We start from the raw sequence: 19,934 nt of genomic DNA on the forward strand, positions 1-19,934 counted from the left end.
TCAATCTCTGGATAAATATACATAGGGATAGATCAATGAGATCAGATAGGAGGGATCAGCACGCCTAGTTAAACGTGAAAATAGCAGGTACATTTATTAATAAACGTGTAGCACGGGTGCTGTACTATGGTACATGATGGATGAAGTATGCATGGATCTTGCACGAAATAAAAACAATTCGGCAAGTATCTCCTGCAGCGTAAACTAGCCAGTAAGACTGGAGACGGCCCATCCCATAAGGCCCTTCCCTGCCAGGATCTGCAGCCTCACACACCGCACAGCGCCGCTGCTGCTGCCGCCTCGGGCAGAGAGCGAGTAGGCGGCTGGGCGGAGCTCTGCCACTGAATGTCACGCCCACTATCCAGTCCTCTGACAGCCAATAGGCGAGTAGGCGCTGAGGTCGGTGACGCAGGCGAGGATATATAAGGCCGGGCTGGCCGTATTCTCACCGCTTTACACAGTATGGCCGACGATATTAGCTAGCGCTCGCTTTACCGCGTTCTCCGTAACCGGGAGAGATACAACGGGAAATAAGAGACTGTACTGGAGAAACTAACAGTGTCCATCACACACAGGAACACCCTACTACCTGGAACATCACCCTCCACACACCAACAAATAAACCTCTTTATAAACACTATTTAAAGAAAGTTCTAGAAATAATTCCACTAGAAGCTCCGAGTATACGGCAGAGGTGTGCGGGAGCCGACGATCGGACGTGGGAGGAGAACACTAATAGGGTAGATACAGATTTTCCGTTTCTCGTTATTTTCTGCGTTGTCGGTGGGTCTCCGGCTGCCGGGGGAGATGGAGGAGAGCGGGGCTCACTTCTTCGAGGGCACGGAGAAGCTGCTGGAGGTCTGGTTCATCCAGGAGGACAAGAGCAAGGGATCCGGGGACCTCCGAGACATCCCAAGGTGAGGTGGGATGCCGGGGTGTGCGGGGTGTGTGAGATCCCCGGGGGATTGGGGGGGCGGTGCGGGCTGTCACCGCTACATACATGGCGGCCGCTCCCCCGTCACCATGGGCTCCGGGCTGCGGGGGTTACCCATGGGGAATGTTCAAGGTCAGTCCCCAGCCCGTCCGCCCTCATGCCGGCCAAGCTGGGAGCCATGCAGCCCATGTGCTCTCCCGCAGGCTGGGGGAGGGGATGCGGACACCGCTGCTGGCGGGCAGCATGAGGGAGGCAGCAGCACCTTCCATTTTGTTTCTGGCTGCTCCTCTCTGGGCACGTTACTCGGCCTCCGCTGCAATCCCGGGCATAGGGCTCTCGTACCCATGTACTACCCCAAGATCCGGGTTTCCCAATGGCTGCTCATTATATGGCAGCCAGTAGGACATTAGTAAATGCCCTTTGTTGCTGCGAGATGTCAGGATCCCCAGATGTGTGTCAGTCATCTGCTTATTGCGATACCCGGCGCCAGCGTGGGCGCATATGCCTCTCTGCCTGCTGTCAGCACCTGTTCCTGCCGCAGCCCCGTAGGACAGTTCAGCATTACAGGGGCAGCCTGGGAGAGTGTGACCCTGTGAGCCATAGCTGTGTGTTCCTGGTCAGCCACAGTAGATGAGCAATGTAGTAGTATTATTGCTAGGTGAGAAACACTGGGGATTTCCCTGCAGTGGTGATATACATGGTTCTAGGTGTGTTTCAGGTGTACAGCCTGATGTCAGACATGTCTGTTGAGGGTGGGGCTGTTGCCTGCACTCAGTGAGGTATCTGGGTGACAGCAGCATATGCTCCATCCCAGCATTGCCAAATGGGTTCTCTCTCTCTCCCATTACCCTTATAAGGGGAGTTGGCAGCTGCCTCTCTGACCCTGAGCAAAGTGGATGTGATAATATGTGTAACAGCTTTTGAAATGCCATATTGCCTTCACAACATTTTTCTGTTCAGTTTGTATTACAAAATATAACCATTGTTTACTGTACTTCTATGATTTGTGTGTGGTATCTAATGAAGTCATTGCACGCCTCATTACATGTGGTAGATGTGTCGCAGTGCTCCTGGTGGATATATTACCTCTGCAGTAATTCCGGCACCGCTATATTGATTTCTTTACCAGGCTACCTCCTGCTAAGAGGTCTGTGTTTTTTTTTCATTTGCCTTTGTATACCTATCCACTCATGCCTTCTGTTTTAAATTGGGATAGTTAGTAGTATTATACAGTAGCTAATGTATTTCTAGGCTTTCAGAAGCCTTGGTGTACTAAAAGCTTTTAAACCGGCGATGGTCTTCCATTGCACACTGGAAAGAATAAATCTCTTGGGTAGCTTTAGTTAAAATGTTGAAAATGAATGGAGTCTGTGCAGAAAATGCTAGGCCCTATTGTACGAGTGACTAGCAGTTCTGTGATCATGTATTTGAGGAACACAGTTTGGCACTGGAAAATGTAACCTTTATCTCTGTAAGAATATTCATTCCGTAGATTTGCTCTGTTTACGTTTAATATGGGTAATATCATTGTAAGTATATTTTTTAATACAAAACTATTATCGTACTGGCTTATTAGGAAGGCAGTAATACCTCATTCTTGCTAGCATGTGTCTGCTGCAACTACACGTGAGTCTAGTTCAGCCCCTTTATTATGTTAAAGCCTCCTGCAGCAAATCAGACTAAACTATGTCTTTGGTAATCTGTGGAATGTGCCCACTGCCAAATCTAGACTTTAACTCCTGCAATTTCCAGAAGGAAGAGTCGTGGATTCCCCAACCCCTGAAACTTGTAGTGTATACGGTTTATACAGAACATGATTGTACTGAATGAATTATGACTGTACAATAAAGATGTGGACGGCACAAAAGCTAGTTCCATAGCCACGTTCTTGAGGTTTTCCATGAATGGTATTGCAATTCTAGAAATATTGATTACTTAACTGCTATGTTTCTCTTGCATCCATTTTATCTTGGCATCATGAAGTTGTTGGTATTTTTAGATGTCAATCTGTTTGTACATTGAGAAAGACCTAGTATACTGAAGGTGGTGTACTGTATGTTGTAAACTACTTTGATAAAGCAGTGGGTTCCGTCAGTGCAGCACTGGCTGTAGTACATTAGACTGAGTGCACAACAGTGACGCAGTTGAAAAATCTGTGATTCTAGAAAGGCCACAACCCTGTGGTATGATTTTACATTTGCATGATGCATTTACATTATGAAAAGACATATTTCAGCTAATAGTGTATATGGAGCCTAATGGGCCAGAAGAAATAACTAACTAAGGAAGTATTTTTAGTGGAAACTGTTTCTTCTTTTTTTTTTTTTTTTTTTATAATGAGTAAAGCTTGATGGCAGCAAAACTTGTGGTTTTTTGTTTGGTAGATGAATTTTTTCCGTGACTATAATGTTAGAAAATAGTGAAACACTTTACCCAACTGGCCTCTGATCCCACTTCATTATTTTCTCAGGTGTTGGTCAAGGGATTTGTGAAGCACATGGCATTAGTCTCACTGGATAGATAAACTTGCCTGAATGTATAATACTGCCTGTAGTTATTTATATGATAGCACTAATCCCTAGAATAGACCATAGATGTATAGTAGGAGTTAATAATAACAAACCTTTTCCAATGCGGTGATACGCATTTCCATTTAACAATGCCGTACTCTTGGGTACATCCATTGACCATTTCCTACTTGGAAACCTATTTACATGACTACAGTATCTGATTAATCAGATTTGCATTATTGATAGGTCCAGAGATGGAAATGTTATGGCTTACTGCTGAGCAGTACGTTTCTGAAGTAGCACTCTCATTATTCATGGTCCACCTGTTCCTCCAGGTTTCATTCTATCTTTTTTTTATTTTTTTTAAACACTATAAATCAAATGGCCATGTTTCCTAAAATATAAACGGCATTACGATCTGATGGTAATGTTAACAAATACATCACAAGATTGTCCGCGTTGGACCAATTAATAAGATATTTTGAGAAACTCTAAACCTGAAGTTAACTTTTTAGAATAAAAATGCCTGCAGGTGTTTGTTAGCAATATAGAAAATGGATGAAGTTTGTATGTAAATGCTGCCTTTATGGCTATAGTAAAATATTCTGCCCACCTTTTCTTCATTTATTGGCACAGATGGTGAGCATCTTTCCACTAACCTTATACTTTCTGCCTGCATAGTGCCCACATTTATGAAGTTTATGGCCCTCAGATTGTAGGGTGTTTGATCAGTTGTTCATCCCAAATATCATGGGGTGCCAGTGTAAGTTTCGGTCGGCAGCACCCACTCGCCACTTGCTCTTTATAATAGCGACTGGTGGTTGGAATCCATATTGCATCTGTTTTATCAACAAGTACCAGTGTTAGAATGTCATTTAACCAAGTCTGTTGAAATATTCAAGTTGCTTCAGATTTGTGTAATTTCCTACAGATAAAGAACATACTGTGGTTCATGATTTTCTTGTTGAAATGCGATAAGAAAAGCGCAACCCAACTTGTTTTGCAGGCCAAATGTACCCCTAGTCTGCAGACATGTATACTGTAAGGGCTGTAACACACTGGCCGGTTTCTCCCGGATGGCAAAAAGCTGGACAAACTTTGTCCGGCTTTTTGCCATCCGGGAGAAACCGGCAGAGTCTCGCACACAGGACGGCTTTGAGCCGTGTGTAATGCTGTGCGCATGCGCAGCTTTAGACACGGCTTGAGAAAAAAAACCGTTGTGTGTGTGAAAGCTCCCCTTCACACACACGGTTTGCTGGCTGCAAAGACGGCCCGACAGCTGGACCTTCCAGTGGATAGTTCCGGCTGCAACCCGGCAGCCGGGACGGGGCCGCGCAGTGTGAAAGGCCCTGTAGCCTCACTGTTCATTACAATGCCGGCACGGGAAAAGCCATCCGGCTTTTTCCCGGCCGGCAAATGCCGGCTCGTGTGTTTTAGCCCTATGGGCTAAAACACACGAGGCGGCTGGCGCCGCCCGGAAAAAACCCGTCCGGCTTCAAACCGCTGCCGTGATGTAAAGACACATGAGGCGCAATGTGTCCTTACACACGGCACGGTCCCGGCCCAGCTGCCGGAACTATCCACTGGAAGGTCCGGCTGCCGGGCCGTCTTTGCAGCCAGTAAACCGTGTGTGTGAAGGGGAGCTTTCACACACAACGGTTTTTTCCCGAGCCGTGTCTGATGCTGCGCACAGCATCACACACGGCTCAAAGCCGTCCTGTGTGAGCTAGAGATGTGCACTTGAAATTTTTCGGGTTTTGGGTTCGGTTCGACCGCGTTTTGGCAAAACCTCACCAAATTTTTTTTGTCGGATTCGGGTGTGTTTTGGATTCGGGTGTTTTTTTTTCAAAAAACACTAAAAAACAGCTTAAATCATAGAATTTGGGGGTCATTTTGATCCCAAAGTATTATTAACCTCAAAAACCATAATTTCCACTCATTTTCAGTCTATTCTGAATACCTCACACCTCACAATATTATTTTTAGTCCTAAAATTTGCACAGAGGTCGCTGGATGACTAAGCTAAGCGACCCTAGTGGCCGACACAAACACCTGGCCCATCTAGGAGTGGCACTGCAGTGTCACGCAGGATGGCCCTTCCAAAAAACACTCCCCAAACAGCACATGACGCAAAGAAGAAAAAAAGAGGCGCAATGAGGTAGCTGTGTGAGTAAGCTAAGCGACCCTAGTGGCCGACACAAACACCTGGCCCATCTAGGAGTGGCACTGCAGTGTCACGCAGGATGGCCCTTCCAAAAAACACTCCCCAAACAGCACATGACGCAAAGAAGAAAAAAAGAGGCGCAATGAGGTAGCTGTGTGAGTAAGATAAGCGACCCTAGTGGCCGACACAAACACCTGGCCCATCTAGGAGTGGCACTGCAGTGTCACGCAGGATGGCCCTTCCAAAAAACACTCCCCAAACAGCACATGACGCAAATAAAAATGAAAGAAAAAAGAGGTGCAAGATGGAATTGTCCTTGGGCCCTCCCACCCACCCTTATGTTGTATAAACAGGACATGCACACTTTAACCAACCCATCATTTCAGTGCCGGGGTCTGCCACACGACTGTGACTGAAATGACGGGTTGGTTTGGACCCCCACCGAAAAAGAAGCAATTAATCTCTCCTTGCACAAACTGGCTCTACAGAGGCAAGATGTCCACCTCATCATCATCCTCCGATATATCACCGTGTACATCCCGCTCCTCACAGATTATCAATTCGTCCCCACTGGAATCCACCATCTCAGCTCCCTGTGTACTTTGTGGAGGCAATTGCTGCTGGTCAATGTCTCCACGGAGGAATTGATTATAATTCATTTTAATGAACATCATCTTCTCCACATTTTCTGGAAGTAACCTCGTACGCCGATTGCTGACAAGGTGAGCGGCGGCACTAAACACTCTTTCTCTGACGTCCTAGTGGATGCTGGGGACTCCGTCAGGACCATGGGGATTAGCGGCTCCGCAGGAGACAGGGCACAAAAATAAAGCTTTAGGATCAGGTGGTGTGCACTGGCTCCTCCCCCTATGACCCTCCTCCAAGCCTCAGTTAGGTTTTTGTGCCCGTCCGAGCAGGGTGCAATCTAGGTGGCTCTCCTAAAGAGCTGCTTAGAAAAAGTTTTTAGGTTTTTTTATTTTCAGTGAGTCCTGCTGGCAACAGGCTCACTGCATCGAGGGACTTAGGGGAGAGAAGTGAACTCACCTGCGTGCAGGATGGATTGGCTTCTTAGGCTACTGGACACCATTAGCTCCAGAGGGAGTCGGAACACAGGTCTCACCCTGGGGTTCGTCCCGGAGCCGCGCCGCCGACCCCCCTTGCAGATGCCGAAGATGGAAGAGGTCCAGAAGCAGGCGGCAGAAGACTTTTCAGTCTTCCTGAGGTAGCGCACAGCACTGCAGCTGTGCGCCATTGTTGTCGGCACACTTCACACAGCGGTCACGGAGGGTGCAGGGCGCTGGGGGGGCGCCCTGGGCAGCAATGTATAATACCTTTTTATGGCTAAAAATACATCACATATAGCCCTTGAGGCTATATGGATGTATTTAACCCCTGCCAGATCTCACAAACTCCGGAGAAGAGCCCGCCGAAATAGGGGGCGGGGCTTATTCTCCTCAGCACACAGCGCCATTTTCCTGCTCAGCTCCGCTGTGAGGAAGGCTCCCAGGACTCTCCCCTGCACTGCACTACAGAAACAGGGTAAAACAGAGAGGGGGGGCACTTTTTTTGGCGATATTACTATATTTAAGCTGCTATAAGGATACAACACTTATATAGGGTTGTTCCCATATATATTATAGCGCTTGGGTGTGTGCTGGCAAACTCTCCCTCTGTCTCCCCAAAGGGCTAGTGGGGTCCTGTCTTCAATAGAGCATTCCCTGTGTGTCTGCTGTGTGTCGGTACGTGTGTGTCGACATGTATGAGGACGATGTTGGTGTGGAGGCAGAGCAATTGCCGGTAATGGTGATGTCACCCCCTAGGGAGTCGACACCGGAATGGATGGCTTTGTGTATGGAATTACGTGATAATGTCAGCACATTACAAAAATCAGTTGACGACATGAGACGGCCGTCAAACCAGTTAGTACCTGCCCAGGCGTCTCAGACACCGTCAGGGGCTGTAAAACGCCCTTTACCTCAGTCGGTCGATACAGACCCAGACACGGACACTGAATCTAGTGTCGACGGTGAAGAAACAAACGTATTTTCCAGTAGGGCCACACGTTATATGATCACGGCAATGAAGGAGGCTTTGCATATCTCTGATACTACAAGTACCACAAAAAAGGGTATTATGTGGGGGGTGAAAAAACTACCTGTAGTTTTTCCTGAATCAGAGGAATTGAATGATGTATGTGATGAAGCGTGGGTTAACCCAGATAGAAAAGGGCTAATTTCAAAAAAGTTATTGGCATTATACCCTTTCCCGCCAGAGGTTAGGGCGCGCTGGGAAACACCCCCTAAGGTGGATAAGGCGCTCACATGCTTATCAAAACAAGTGGCGTTACCGTCTCCTGATACGGCCGCCCTCAAGGATCCAGCTGATAGGAGGCTGGAAACTACCCTAAAAAGTATATACACACATACTGGTGTTATACTGCGACCAGCCATCGCCTCAGCCTGGATGTGCAGTGCTGGGGTGGTCTGGTCGGATTCCCTGACTGAAAATATTGATACCCTGGATAGGGACAGTATTTTACAGACTTTAGAGCAATTAAAGGATGCTTTTCTGTATATGCGAGATGCTCAGAGGGATATTTGCACTCTGGCATCGAGAGTAAGTGCGATGTCCATATCTGCCAGAAGAAGTTTATGGACACGACAGTGGTCAGGTGATGCGGATTCCAAACGGCATATGGAAGTATTGCCGTATAAAGGGGAGGAATTATTTGGCGTCGGTCTATCGGATCTGGTGGCCACGGCAACGGCCGGGAAATCCACCTTTTTACCTCAGACCCCCTCCCAACAGAAAAAGACACCGTCTTTTCAGCCGCAGTCCTTTCGGTCCTATAAGAACAAGCGGGCAAAAGGACAGTCATATCTGCCCAGAGGCAGAGGAAAGGGTAAGAGAGGGCAGCAAGCAGCTCCTTCCCAGGAACAGAAGCCCTCCGCGGGTTCTGCAAAGCCCTCAGCATGACGCTGGGGCTTTACAAGCGGACTCAGGAACGGTGGGGGATCGACTCAAGAATTTCAGCGCGCAGTGGGCTTGCTCACAGGTGGACCCCTGGATCCTGCAGGTAGTATCTCAGGGTTACAGGTTGGAATTCGAGAAGTCTCCCCCTCGCCGGTTCCTAAAGTCTGCTTTGCCAACGTCTCCCTCAGACAGGGCGACGGTATTGGAAGCCATTCACAAGCTGTTTTCTCAGCAGGTGATAGTCAAGGTACCCCTCCTACAACAGGGAAAGGGGTATTACTCCACGCTATTTGTGGTACCGAAGCCGGACGGCTCGGTAAGACCTATTCTAAATCTGAAATCTTTGAACCTGTACATACAAAAATTCAGTTTCAAGATGGAATCACTCAGAGCAGTGATAGCGAATCTGGAAGAAGGGGACTTTATGGTGTCCCTGGACATAAAAGATGCTTACCTGCATGTCCCAATTTGCCCTTCACATCAAGGGTACCTCAGGTTCGTGGTGCAAAACTGTCATTATCGGTTTCAGACGCTGCCGTTTGGATTGTCCACGGCACCTCGGGTCTTTACCAAGGTAATGGCCGAAATGATGATTCTTCTGCGAAGAAGAGGCGTATTAATTATCCCTTACTTGGACGATCTCCTGATAAGGGCAAGGTCCAGAGAACAGCTGGAGGACGGAGTAGCACTAACCCAAGTAGTGCTGCAACAACACGGGTGGATTCTGAATTTTCCAAAATCTCAGTTGACCCCGACAACACGTCTGCTGTTCCTGGGAATGATTCTGGACACGGTTCAGAAAAAGGTGTTTCTTCCGGAGGAGAAAGCCAAGGAGTTATCCGAACTTGTCAGGAACCTCCTAAAACCAGGAAAAGTGTCTGTGCATCAATGCACAAGAGTCCTGGGAAAGATGGTGGCTTCTTACGAAGCAATCCCATTCGGCAGATTCCACGCACGAACTTTTCAGTGGGATCTGCTGGACAAATGGTCCGGATCGCATCTGCAGATGCATCAGCGGATAACCTTATCGCCACGGACAAGGGTGTCTCTTCTGTGGTGGTTGCAGAGTGCTCATCTGTTAGAAGGCCGCAGATTCGGCATACAGGACTGGGTCCTGGTGACCACGGATGCCAGTCTGAGAGGCTGGGGAGCGGTCACACAGGGAAGAAACTTCCAGGGAGTATGGTCAAGCCTGGAGATGTCTCTTCACATAAATATACTGGAGCTAAGAGCGATTTACAATGCTCTAAGTCTGGCAAAACCCCTGCTTCAGGGTCAGCCGGTGTTGATCCAGTCGGACAACATCACGGCAGTCGCCCACGTAAACAGACAGGGCGGCACAAGAAGCAGGAGAGCAATGACAGAAGCTGCAAGGATTCTTCGCTGGGCGGAAGATCATGTGATAGCACTGTCAGCAGTGTTCATTCCGGGAGTGGACAACTGGGAAGCAGACTTCCTCAGCAGACACGATCTACACCCGGGAGAGTGGGGACTTCATCCAGAAGTCTTCCACATGATTGTGAACCGTTGGGAAAAACCAAAGGTGGATATGATGGCGTCTCGCCTCAACAAAAAACTGGACAGGTATTGCGCCAGGTCAAGAGACCCTCAGGCAATAGCTGTGGATGCTCTGGTAACACCGTGGGTGTTCCAGTCAGTGTATGTGTTTCCTCCTCTGCCTCTCATACCCAAAGTACTGAGAATTATACGGCAAAGGGGAGTAAGAACGATACTCGTGGCTCCGGATTGGCCAAGAAGAACTTGGTACCCGGAACTTCAGGAGATGCTCACGGAAAATCCGTGGCCTCTACCTCTAAGGCGGGACCTGATTCAGCAGGGACCGTGTCTATTCCAAGACTTACCGCGGCTGCGTTTGACGGCGTGGCGGTTGAACGCCGAATTCTAAAGGAAAAAGGCATTCCGGAAGAGGTCATTCCTACACTGGTTAAAGCCAGGAAGGAGGTGACTGCACAACATTATCACCGCATTTGGAGAAAATATGTTGCGTGGTGTGAGGCCAGGAAGGTCCCCACGGAGGAATTTCAACTGGGTCGATTCCTGAATTTCCTACAAACAGGATTGTCTATGGGCCTCAAATTGGGGTCCATTAAGGTTCAAATTTCGGCCCTGTCGATTTTCTTCCAGAAAGAATTGGCTTCAGTTCCTGAAGTCCAGGCTTTTGTTAAAGGAGTACTACATATACAGCCCCCGGTGGTGCCCCCTGTGGCTCCGTGGGACCTTAATGTAGTTTTGGATTTTCTCAAATCCCATTGGTTTGAGCCACTCAAATCGGTGGATTTGAAATATCTTACGTGGAAAGTAACCATGCTACTGGCCCTGGCTTCAGCCAGGAGAGTATCAGAATTGGCGGCTTTATCGTATAAAAGCCCATATCTGATTTTCCATTCGGACAGGGCAGAACTGCGGACGCGTCCTCATTTTCTGCCTAAGGTGGTGTCAGCGTTTCATCTGAACCAGCCTATTGTGGTGCCTGCGGCTACTAGCGATTTGGAGGATTCCAAGTTGCTGGACGTTGTCCGGGCATTGAGAATATATATTTCAAGGACTGCTGGAGTCAGAAAATCTGACTCGCTGTTTATACTATATGCACCCAACAAGCTGGGTGCTCCTGCTTCTAAGCAGACGATTGCTCGTTGGATTTGTAGCACAATTCAACTTGCACATTCTGTGGCAGGCCTGCCACAGCCTAAATCTGTCAAGGCCCATTCCACAAGGAAGGTGGGCTCATCCTGGGCGGCTGCCCGAGGGGTCTCGGCATTGCAACTCTGCCGAGCAGCTACGTGGTCGGGGGAGAACACGTTTGTAAAATTCTACAAATTTGATACCCTGGCTAAAGAGGACCTGGAGTTCTCTCATTCGGTGCTGCAGAGTCATCCGCACTCTCCCGCCCGTTTGGGAGCTTTGGTATAATCCCCATGGTCCTGACGGAGTCCCCAGCATCCACTAGGACGTCAGAGAAAATAAGATTTTACTTACCGATAAATCTATTTCTCGTAGTCCGTAGTGGATGCTGGGCGCCCATCCCAAGTGCGGATTGTCTGCAATACTTGTACATAGTTATTGTTACAAAAAAATCGGGTTATTGTTGTGAGCCGTCTGTTCAGAGGCTCCTACGTTTGTCATACTGTTAACTGTGTTCAGATCACAAGTTGTACGGTGTGATTGGTGTGGCTGGTATGAGTCTTACCCGGGATTCAAAATCCTTCCTTATTGTGTACGCTCGTCCGGGCACAGTATCCTAACTGAGGCTTGGAGGAGGGTCATAGGGGGAGGAGCCAGTGCACACCACCTGATCCTAAAGCTTTATTTTTGTGCCCTGTCTCCTGCGGAGCCGCTAATCCCCATGGTCCTGACGGAGTCCCCAGCATCCACTACGGACTACGAGAAATAGATTTATCGGTAAGTAAAATCTTATTTTCGGAGTACACACTTGTGGGAGGGCAACTTAGGTAGAATAAAGCCAGTTTGTGCAAGGGCCTCCAAATTGCCTCTTTTTCCTGCCAGTATAAGTACGGACTGTGTGACGTGCCTACTTGGATGTGGTCACTCATATAATCCTCCACCATTCTTTCAATGGGGAGAGAATCATATGCAGTGACAGTAGACAACATGTCCGTAATCGTTGTCAGGTCCTTCAGTCCGGACCAGATGTCAGCATCAGCAGTCGCTCCAGACTGCCCTGCATCACCGCCAGCGGGTGGGCTCGGAATTCTGAGCCTTTTCCTCGCACCCCCAGTTGCGGGAGAATGTGAAGGAGGAGATGTTGACAGGTCGCGTTCCGCTTGACTTGACAATTTTGTCACCAGCAGGTCTTTGAACCCCAGCAGACTTGTGTCTGCCGGAAAGAGAGATCCAAGGTAGGTTTTAAATCTAGGATCGAGCACGGTGGCCAAAATGTAGTGCTCTGATTTCAACAGATTGACCACCCGTGAATCCTTGTTAAGCGAATTAAGGGCTCCATCCACAAGTCCCACATGCCTAGCGGAATCGCTCCCTTTTAGCTCCTCCTTCAATGCCTCCAGCTTCTTCTGCAAAAGCCTGATGAGGGGAATGACCTGACTCAGGCTGGCAGTGTCTGAACTGACTTCACGTGTGGCAAGTTCAAAAGGTTGCAGAACCTTGCACAACGTTGAAATCATTCTCCACTGCGCTTGAGACAGGTACATTCCACCTCCTATATCGTGCTCAATTGTATAGGCTTGAATGGCCTTTTGCTGCTCCTCCAACCTCTGAAGCATATAGAGGGTTGAATTCCACCTCGTTACCACTTCTTGCTTCAGATGATGGCAGGTTCAGGCGTTTTTGGTGGTGCTCCAGTCTTCTGTACGTGGTGCCTGTACGCCGAAAGTGTCCCGCAATTCTTCTGGCCACCGACAGCATCTCTTGCACGCCCCTGTCGTTTTTAAAAAAATTCTGCACCACCAAATTCAAGGTATGTGCAAAACATGGGACGTGCTGGAATTTGCCCATATTTAATGCACACACAATATTGCTGGCGTTGTCCGATGCCACAAATCCACAGGAGAGTCCAATTGGGGTAAGCCATTCCGCGATGATCTTCCTCAGTTGCCGTAAGAGGTTTTCAGCTGTGTGCGTATTCTGGAAACCGGTGATACAAAGCGTAGCCTGCCTAGGAAAGAGTTGGCGTTTGCGAGATGCTGCTACTGGTGCCGCCGCTGCTGTTCTTGCGGCGGGAGTCCATACATCTACCCAGTGGGCTGTCAGTCATATAGTCCTGACCCTGCCCTGCTCCACTTGTCCACATGTCCGTGGTTAAGTGGACATTGGGTACAACTGCATTTTTTAGGACACTGGTGAGTCTTTTTCTGACGTCCGTGTACATTCTCGGTATCGCCTGCCTAGAGAAGTGGAACCTAGATGGTATTTGGTAACGGGGGCACACTACCTCAAGAAATTGTCTAGTTCCCTGTGAACTAACGGCGGATACCGGACGCACGTCTAACACCAACATAGTTGTCAAGGCCTCAGTTATCCGCTTTGCAACAGGATGACTGCTGTGATATTTCATCTTCCTCGCAAAGGACTGTTGGACAGTCAATTGCTTGGTGGAAGTAGTAAAAGTGGGCTTACGACTTCCCCTCTGGGATGACCATCGACTCCCAGCAGCAACAACAGCAGCGCCAGCAGCGCCAGCGCCAAGGATGCATCGGAGGAATCCCAGGCAGGAGAGGACTCGTCAGAATTGCCAGTGACATGGCCTGCAGGACTATTGGCATTCCTGGGGAAGGAGGAAATTGACACTGAGGGAGTTGGTGGGGTGGTTTGCGTGAGCTTGGTTACAAGAGGAAGGGATTTACTGGTCAGTGGACTGCTTCCGCTGTCGCCCAAAGTTTTTGAACTTGTCACTGACTTATTATGAATGCGCTGCAGGTGACGTATAAGGGAGGATGTTCCGAGGTGGTTAACGTCCTTACCCCTACTTATTACAGCTTGACAAAGGCAACACACGGCTTGACAAATGTTGTCCGCATTTCTGTTGAAGTACTTCCACACCGAAGAGCTGATTTTTTTTGTATTTTCACCAGGCATGTCAACAGCCATATTCCTCCCACGGACAACAGGTGTCTCCCCGGGTGCCTGACTTAAACAAACCACCTCACCATCAGAATCCTCCTTGTCAATTTCCTCCCCAGCGCCAGCAACACCCATATCCTCCTCATCCTGGTGTACTTCAACACTGACATCTTCAATCTGACTATCAGGAACTGGACTGCGGGTGCTCCTTCCAGCACTTGCAGGGGGCGTGCAAATGGTGGAAGGCGCATGCTCTTCACGTCCAGTGTTGGGAAGGTCAGGCATCGCAACCGACACAATTGGACTCTCCTTGTGGATTTGGGATTTGGAAGAACGCACAGTTCTTTGCGGTGCTTTTGCCAGCTTGAGTCTTTTCATTTTTCTAGCGGGAGGCTGAGTGCTTCCATCCTCATGTGAAGCTGAACCACTAGCCATGAACATAGGCCAGGGCCTCAGCCGTTCCTTGCCACTCCGTGTGGTAAATGGCATATTGGCAAGTTTACGCTTCTCCTCCGACAATTTTATTTTAGATTTTGGAGTCCTTTTTTTACTGATATTTGGTGTTTTGGAGTTTACATGCTCTGTACTATGACATTGGGCATCGGCCTTGGCAGACGACGTTGCTGGCATTTCATCGTCTCGGCCATGACTAGTGGCAGCAGCTTCAGCACGAGGTGGAAGTGGATCTTGATCTTTCCCTAATTTTGGAACCTCAACATTTTTGTTCTCCATATTTTAATAGGCACAACTAAAAGGCACCTCAAGTAAACAATGGAGATGGATGGATACTAGTATACTTATGGATGGACCAGCGACTGCCGACACAGAGGTAGCTACAGCCGTGGACTACCGTACTGTGTCTGCTGCTAATATAGACTGGATGATAATGAGATGAAATTAATATATAAAAATATATATATATATATATATATATATATATAAATATATAATATCATTAGTACTGCAGCCGGACAGGTATATATATTTATTATGTAATGACTGATGACGGACCTGCTGGACACTGTCAGCTCAGCAGCACCGCAGACTGCTACAGTAAGCTACTATAGTAGTATGTATCAAGAAGAAAGAGAAAAAAAAAAACCACGGGTAGGTGGTATACAATTATGGATGGACCAGCGACTGCCGACACAGAGGTAGCTACAGCCGTTGACTACCGTACTGTGTCTGCTGCTAATATAGACTGGATGATAATGAGATGAAATTAATATATATATATATATATATATATATATATATATATATATATATATATATATATAAATATATAATATCATTAGTACTGCAGCCGGACAGGTATATATATTTATTATGTAATGACTGATGACGGACCTGCTGGACACCGTCAGCTCAGCAGCACCGCAGACTGCTACAGTAAGCTACTATAGTAGTATGTATCAAGAAGAAATAAAAAAAAAAAACACGGGTAGGTGGTATACATATACAATTATATATATATTATATACAATTATATATATATATATATATATATATATATATATATATATATATATATACTGGAAAGACGAGGCGGCACTCAGAGGCTTGTAACTGCAATCATATATTTGTGCAAATGGTGCAAATCATATCAACGTTTCGGGGACCTAGTCCCCTTCTTCAGGATAACACAAGTGTCAAACAGTGAATGTTTAAATAGACAAAACACTTACCCCCTGACCCCACTCACTCCACAGCTGCAGCGTGTCTGTATGGCCACCCCTTCATGGCTTCCGCCCGGCTGTGCGTCTCAGCGGGACCGGAAGTGACGTCCCGGGTGCGAGCCGCGTTGCCATGGCTACCGCTCGTACTCACCGCCCAGCTGTCGCTCCCTGGCCGCGTCGCTCGAGTTACCTCCAGAGCGTCTCCAGGTCCCGCGAGATCACTGAGCCTGGCTGGGAAAACCCTGATGTTGCCATGGTAACACTGCAATCTGTGTAACAAAATACATATAAATAAAACAATGGCTGAAGTGAGACTTAAGATGATATATATCCGTCAATAATACATCAATGTAAAGTGCTAGTGCTAAGAACAATTTAAAAACAATTTAAAAACATCGAAAGGTGCACACAGAAAAATTTGCACAACAAAGCCCCTTTTGTTATTATACCAAAGGGCTGCTGACTATGATGAAAAAATCATAACGGGCAATAACTATCTGGCTGCTTATTCTGAAGTAAATGCCTTCTGCTGAACACATCTTTTCTCAGATAATATGTGCAAAAATCGCTCCAAACCTGCCTCTCATTAAGTGCGGCATCCTTATATCAGGGCCGCACTAACCTAACAGAAAGTTAATGAGTCCTAAATTCTCATTCAACCCCCCAGGTTTCAATGTGTTGAGCCTATGGATCCACATAGACTCCAGCTGTAATAGTTTGCGACCTCGATCACCCCCCCGTATGGACTCGGGGACGTGATCGATGATGCGGTGTTTAAACGTGGCCATGGAATGTCTAAAGGTTACGAAGTGTTTGGCCACAGGTTGATCTCCACTGCCAGATGCCAGAGCATTTCGAATGGCCAGTCTATGCTGTGCCATTCTAATTTTGAACTGGCACTCTGTTTTGCCAATGTAATATCGCCCGCATGGGCAGATGATGGCATAAACAACGAATTTCGTGCTACATGTGAGGGGCCACTGTATCTTAAACGACTTGCCTGAAAACGGGTGGGCTATCGTGGTCCCTGGTGACATGTGGGAACAAGTGGTGCAACCGGTGCACTTAAAGCAACCGTTGCGCCTGGTGAGGAAATGTGTGGGGTTTACTCTCAATTTTGCCATGTCGGTTTTCACTAATATGTCCCTGATACTTTTTCCTTTTTTATAACTGGGCATGATACGTTTGTCATGTAGCATCCTAAGCTCCGGGTCTGATGTTATCATAGGCCATAGCTGCTTTACTTGCCGTTGCCTTTCACTGCTTGTCACATCATACTCACAGACCCACGGAATGATACGGGACATGTCTTTAGACTGTTTGGATTTCACCGAATCATCCCTCTGTGTTGTCTCTGCTTTCTGGCGAGCTGATCGTATTAGTGACCGAGGATAGCCTCTGGCCAAAAATCTATCCTCCATTTCTCTCAACTGACAAGCCCTTGTTGAATCACTGTTGTTGGCCCTACACACTCGCAAAAACTGGGAGTATGGAAGGCCTCTCACAGTGGATCTAGGATGGAAGCTGTCGTATCGCAAGATGGTGTTGCGATCGGTAGGTTTTCTATAGAGACATGTCAGGATTTTCCCGTCATGGATTTTAATAGAAATGTCTAAAAAACAAATCTCAACTGGACTACTGGTCATGGTTAGTTTAGCTGGATGTTCTGACTGATTGTGTGAATCGATGAGTGCGCCCAATTCCTGTATCTCACCTCGCCAAAAAATCAGCACGTCATCTATATATCTATAGTAAATGAACAATCTGTCAGCAATAATCCTGTTGGCTAAAAATAATTCACGCTCAGTCTCCCACATAAAGGCATTAGTATCAGGGACATATTAGTGAAAACCGACATGGCAAAATTGAGAGTAAACCCCACACATTTCCTCACCAGGCGCAACGGTTGCTTTAAGTGCACCGGTTGCACCACTTGTTCCCACATGTCACCAGGGACCACGATAGCCCACCCGTTTTCAGGCAAGTCGTTTAAGATACAGTGGCCCCTCACATGTAGCACGAAATTCGTTGTTTATGCCATCATCTGCCCATGCGGGCGATATTACATTGGCAAAACAGAGTGCCAGTTCAAAATTAGAATGGCACAGCATAGACTGGCCATTCGAAATGCTCTGGCATCTGGCAGTGGAGATCAACCTGTGGCCAAACACTTCGTAACCTTTAGACATTCCATGGCCACGTTTAAACACCGCATCATCGATCACGTCCCCGAGTCCATACGGGGGGGTGATCGAGGTCGCAAACTATTACAGCTGGAGTCTATGTGGATCCATAGGCTCAACACATTGAAACCTGGGGGGTTGAATGAGAATTTAGGACTCATTAACTTTCTGTGAGGTTAGTGCGGCCCTGATATAAGGATGCCGCACTTAATGAGAGGCAGGTTTGGAGCGATTTTTGCACATATTATTATCTGAGAAAAGATGTGTTCAGCAGAAGGCATTTACTTCAGAATAAGCAGCCAGATAGTTATTGCCCGTTATGATTTTTTCATCATAGTCAGCAGCCCTTTGGTATAATAACAAAAGGGGCTTTGTTGTGCAAATTTTTCTGTGTGCACCTTTCGATGTTTTTAAATTGTTTTTAAATTGTTCTTAGCACTAGCACTTTACATTGATGTATTATTGACGGATATATATCATCTTAAGTCTCACTTCAGCCATTGTTTTATTTATATGTATTTTGTTACACAGATTGCAGTGTTACCATGGCAACATCAGGGTTTTCCCAGCCAGGCTCAGTGATCTCGCGGGACCTGGAGACGCTCTGGAGGTAACTCGAGCGACGCGGCCAGGGAGCGACAGCTGGGCGGTGAGTACGAGCGGTAGCCATGGCAACGCGGCTCGCACCCGGGACGTCACTTCCGGTCCCGCTGAGACGCACAGCCGGGCGGAAGCCATGAAGGGGTGGCCATACAGACACGCTGCAGCTGTGGAGTGAGTGGGGTCAGGGGGTAAGTGTTTTGTCTATTTAAACATTCACTGTTTGACACTTGTGTTATCCTGAAGAAGGGGACTAGGTCCCCGAAACGTTGATATGATTTGCACCATTTGCACAAATATATGATTGCAGTTACAAGCCTCTGAGTGCCGCCTCGTCTTTCCAGTATATATCACCGGTTCCCGGTTGGGGAGGGCACCAGAGCAGCATCAGTCCAGCATTGGACTAAGTGGAGTGCCGGAGCATCTGCTCACCATATATATATATATATATATATATATATATATTAAACTGGTGGTGATTAATTAAACTGGTGGTCAGGTCACTGGTCACACTATCAGCAACTTGCAAGTAGTACTCCTAAGCAGACAATCACAATATATACTGGTGGTCAGTGTGGTCACAATGGCAGTGTGGCACTCTGGCAGCAGAGTGCCAGCAAAAGTGTGCACTGTACGTTAAAATATGTACTCCTGCTCTCAGACTCTAACTGCTCCCCACTGTCTCCCCCACAAGTCAGATATACAGTCACACTATCACTTCAGCAAGTAGTAGTACTCCTCCTAATGCTCCCCAAAATTACTAAAGTAAATAATACTGTGTCTCTCTCTACTCTAGTAGTCTCACTCTCTATAAACGGAGAGGACGCCAGCCACGTCCTCTCCCTATCAATCTCAATGCACGTGTGAAAATGGCGGCGACGCGCGGCTCCTTATATAGAATCCGAGTCTCGCGAGAATCCGACAGCGGGATGATGACGTTCGGGCGCGCTCGGGTTAACCGAGCAAGGCGGGAAGATCCGAGTCGCTCGGACCCGTGTAAAAAAAAAAAACTGAAGTTCGGGCGGGTTCGGTTTCCGAGGAACCGAACCCGCTCATCTCTAGTGTGAGCGAGACTGCCGGTTTCTCCAGGATGGCAAAAAGTCGGACAAAGTTTGTCCGGCTTTTTGCTATCCTGGAGAAACCGGCGCGTGTGTTACAGCCCTATGTGTGTGTACATTTGAAATTAAAATATAAAAAAATAAAGGATGGGTTACAGGAAAAAAGGGTGGGGGGGGGACAATGCATAGTATAAAACATTCCACGTAGCAATTACAGAACTAATCAGAAGAGATGTGTATTAGTAACGTGCGGACCAGCATCTGATTATTTAGCCGC

The 19,934-nt window shown here is 47.5% G+C and overlaps 1 protein-coding gene across 1 annotated transcript in view; it reads left to right on the forward strand.

Annotated features, from left to right (window-relative positions):
- The first annotated feature begins 438 nt into the window (after positions 1–438).
- AMD1 (adenosylmethionine decarboxylase 1) overlaps positions 439–19,934 on the forward strand; it is a 106,309-nt gene continuing 86,813 nt past the window's right edge. Inside the window, exon 1 of the mRNA XM_063917137.1 lies at positions 439–917. Within this exon, the coding sequence (XP_063773207.1) occupies positions 808–917 (110 nt within the window). The 5' untranslated portion in view covers positions 439–807. The remainder of the gene's footprint in view (positions 918–19,934) is intronic.

This window comes from Pseudophryne corroboree, chromosome 4, assembly GCF_028390025.1.
Source record: "Pseudophryne corroboree isolate aPseCor3 chromosome 4, aPseCor3.hap2, whole genome shotgun sequence".
NCBI lineage: Eukaryota > Metazoa > Chordata > Amphibia > Anura > Myobatrachidae > Pseudophryne > Pseudophryne corroboree.